The sequence below is a fragment of the Amblyomma maculatum genome, chromosome 10, assembly GCF_055883805.1.
Source record: "Amblyomma maculatum isolate TAMU_Amacu chromosome 10, ASM5588380v1, whole genome shotgun sequence".
NCBI classification, from domain to species: domain Eukaryota; kingdom Metazoa; phylum Arthropoda; class Arachnida; order Ixodida; family Ixodidae; genus Amblyomma; species Amblyomma maculatum.
In genome coordinates this window covers 120274197-120277502 of record NC_139353.1, presented here as the reverse complement: position 1 = coordinate 120277502, position 3306 = coordinate 120274197, and the positions used below count along the sequence as shown (strand labels likewise).

At 43.1% G+C, this 3306-nt stretch overlaps 1 protein-coding gene across 1 annotated transcript; it reads left to right on the top strand.

Moving 5' to 3' along the window:
* The first annotated feature begins 234 nt into the window (after positions 1-234).
* On the top strand, positions 235-2981 carry LOC146177340 (uncharacterized). The gene is made up of 3 exons (XM_084581529.1): positions 235-477; positions 1422-1495; positions 1853-2981. Exons 1-3 carry the CDS (start codon positions 235-237, stop codon positions 2979-2981), a joined length of 1446 nt encoding a protein of 481 aa, XP_084437655.1.
* Positions 2982-3306: the final 325 nt, after the last annotated feature.

Sequence of the window (3306 nt, the reverse complement as noted above, 5' to 3'; positions counted from 1 at the left end):
AAAACATGACAGGAATTACTCAAAATAGGACCATGTGCAGCTAAACATTCCAACTCGTGCATGCAAAAAAGCCGAATTCAAGCTTGTATTCGCAACTTTCACGACCTATAGGGGGTGCCACCGCAATTCCAATATGGCTCCGAAATGATGATCGGGTGCGAGGCGCCGCGTGGCGACAGCTAAGGTGGGAGAAGGAGTCGCTTTGTCTGCTGTGATAAGTGCGTGTTTACAGACATGACTTTCCCATTTGTGAACTCGTTATCGTTAGGGTGTATAATAGCCCACATTGGGAGCGCAGAAAATAGACTGCGCTGCCTTGCTGAAGGTGAAGAGGTATTGAACGCCGGCCACGTTATCTGCTGCGGCATAAAAGCTTCTTCGGCCACGACAGTCCAAGGAATCTGTGTACAGACATCACATCCACGCCAGAAGCCGCACGAACTCTGGTTTCAATTGTGCACACAGAACACAATACAGGTAAGCGTGCATTTTTTTTTTTACTATAACTGTCGAGTGTAATGTGCTCGCTGCCGCCGTTATGGGATCGCCGCGAAAAGTTGCGCGCTTGGCAGCAGAATAGCAGATTATCCCGAATCACGAACGCCTCTAACTAATACCACGTTTGGTGGTGGAGTGCCTCCTTTTCGCTCTATTATAACACATGCCGAAATTCGAGCTAGCAGAAATGTTGGTTGTTACCGGTTGATGCCGCCGGTTCATGTGCTACATTTTGCATTACTGCCTAATTAACATATTTGGTTGGTTGTTACCGGTTGATCCCGCCGGTTCATGTGCTACATTTTGCATTACTGCCTAATTAACATATTCTACATTCGTTTGCTGCTGTCTGCGTATTCAACGACTAAGCGCGAGATTGCCATTTCTGCTCAGACTGCGTTGACCCATTTCAGGAGGGGCACATGCGAAAACGCATATTTGCTGCGCGATACGAGTGCAGCCAGTCAGTGTTGATGCAATCCTAAGCCCTCTACTACGGCGTCTTATAAGACTGAAAGATTCGGGACAAAAAAAAACGCGTACAGAAACTGGTACATTCTGATGTACAGAATGCGTGCATCAGAGCCAACATGCAAGTCATTCGGTTGTGACTACTGAACGCATTGTCAGATCATTTTTATTTTGAAGAAATCTGCCTGGATTTGTGTTGCTTAAATTCTCCTTGTAGAAATCCTCAGTGCATATCCTCTACTATGCATGCTTCTGTGAAAGTAATCATTCTCAGACTGGCCACAGTGAATTAAATGCAGAACATGGTGCAGCCAGCACTCATGATGTACTCAATTGAAAGAAAGAAGACACTTTATTTTGGCAAATGGGCATGTGCAGAGACAATGGTCTAAATTTCCTGAAAACCTCCTTCGAGTAATGTACAAATGGATGATCATGTTTGTTCTTTCTAGGGTCACTGTACGTGCAAAGCAGGCAAGTCGACGAGATGCAAGCACATGATTGCTCTGCTGCTGTTTGTTCACAGGTAAAAGTACAAAACTCAGACTGTATGTTCATAGTGTAAAAGAACATGAAGTTATATTTAAACGTCTGTATGATGCTACACTGGAATAAAAATAATTTCAGTGACTGCAACATTCAAATTATGTCACTAATACAGTTCATTCCTCGAGTGCTCTGCTGTGCTTATATTATCTGCCACAGTTTTCATTCAGTCTTAACTTTAAACTGAATATCTCAGTTTGTTAATGACAGCTTTTCTGAATACTAGCAAATTCAGCTGGCACTTCAAGATATGTGGATTATCATATATCATGTCATGCTTCAGCATTCATGTGTCTTGTGAAAAGGTATATAACTTGGAAGTAATTTTTCTTCCCAGGACTGGCATCCAAAACCTGGAAACGCTCACAGGAACCGATGTGACTCAAGCGTGGGGCAAGCTCAAGGAGACGCCTTTGTATGGGCCGAAAAAGATAAAAGACCTCTGCCATGTGCGCTTACAGCCTAGATTGCGCTTGGAGGAAGCTAAGCTTCAAGATATTAGAAAGAAGCTTATTGCTGCTGCACCAAATAGCACTCTTGCCCTCCACCAGAAAGGCCGAGGCAACGTATTGAGAGATACTATTAGTCAAGAACAACAAAGTTTTTCATGTGAGGACTCTGGCTTGGAGCCAATGCTCTTGATGGAGCACTTGGCTTCAATTAAGAATGCTGAGGAATATGAGCGTTTGCTCTTCCACGGTGTTGCTTTTAAAGATGTCACAAAATTAACCATTTACAAAGCCACCATGGATGACCTGCCAAACATTGAGGTTACATTTTACAAGAATTTTGTCACTGTGACCCTGAACGAAGCGCTTGATATTTGCACAAGTACAGCAATGCAAGATAATTCAAAATGGATGAGTGAGAGAATGCTGCGCATCACAGGAAGCAAATGCCACTCATTGTACAGATTTGTTCCTAGCGAGGAACGTGACTGGGACCAAAAGATTGCAACAATGTTATGCTCTAACTTCAAAGCTAACGACGCAACACGTTATGAAAAGGCTTGCGAAAAGCCAGCACTTAAAGAATATGCTCTGAAATCTAGCGGTACTGTAGCTACCTTAGGTTTAGTTATAAACCCTGTGCTACCATGGTTGGGGTACAGCCCGAATGGGGTTGTTTTCGTTAATTGCAAGCCAGAGATTCTATTGGAAGTAAAAAGTCCAGTGCTTGGAAAGGCCAGCAAGGCTGTTGACCTCATCAAGGAAAAGAAGGTTCCGTACATCATCAGCGGGAAAGAAAACCACAGCCTACGGCCAACGCATGCCTACTATTCACAAGTTCAGCTTGGACTATTCCTTTTAGGGCTTGAGGAGGCTCATTTTATTGTTTACAGTAAGATAGAGTCATTAGTCATTCCTGTCAAAAAGGATGCTACATTCATTGATGGACTCATCAGACGACTCCAGTACGTGTACTTTGCCCACTATTTGCCCCACCTTGCAAAGCGCAGAGAGTAAAGACCCAGTGGTGTCACGAGGGGGGTGATGACAATGCTCAACTAAAATGCCTTAAACCCTATTCCATACACTTCACTGAAGTTTGGAGCATACCACATTGCCGAACAAAGTATGGGTATCAGGTGCTTTGATTTAGGATTCCCAAATTATTAAACAGTTTGCAGTTGTCTTTGGATTAACAGGTGCTTTAAAATGTATCACTATGTTATCTCTCAAGTTCAATTTCTCTTGTATTACTCCTATGTGTGATCAACCATGTGTGCATACAATTTTAATGCGCCATTGTTCCTTGCTAATTTCTTCAACCATATTTCTAGATGCATTG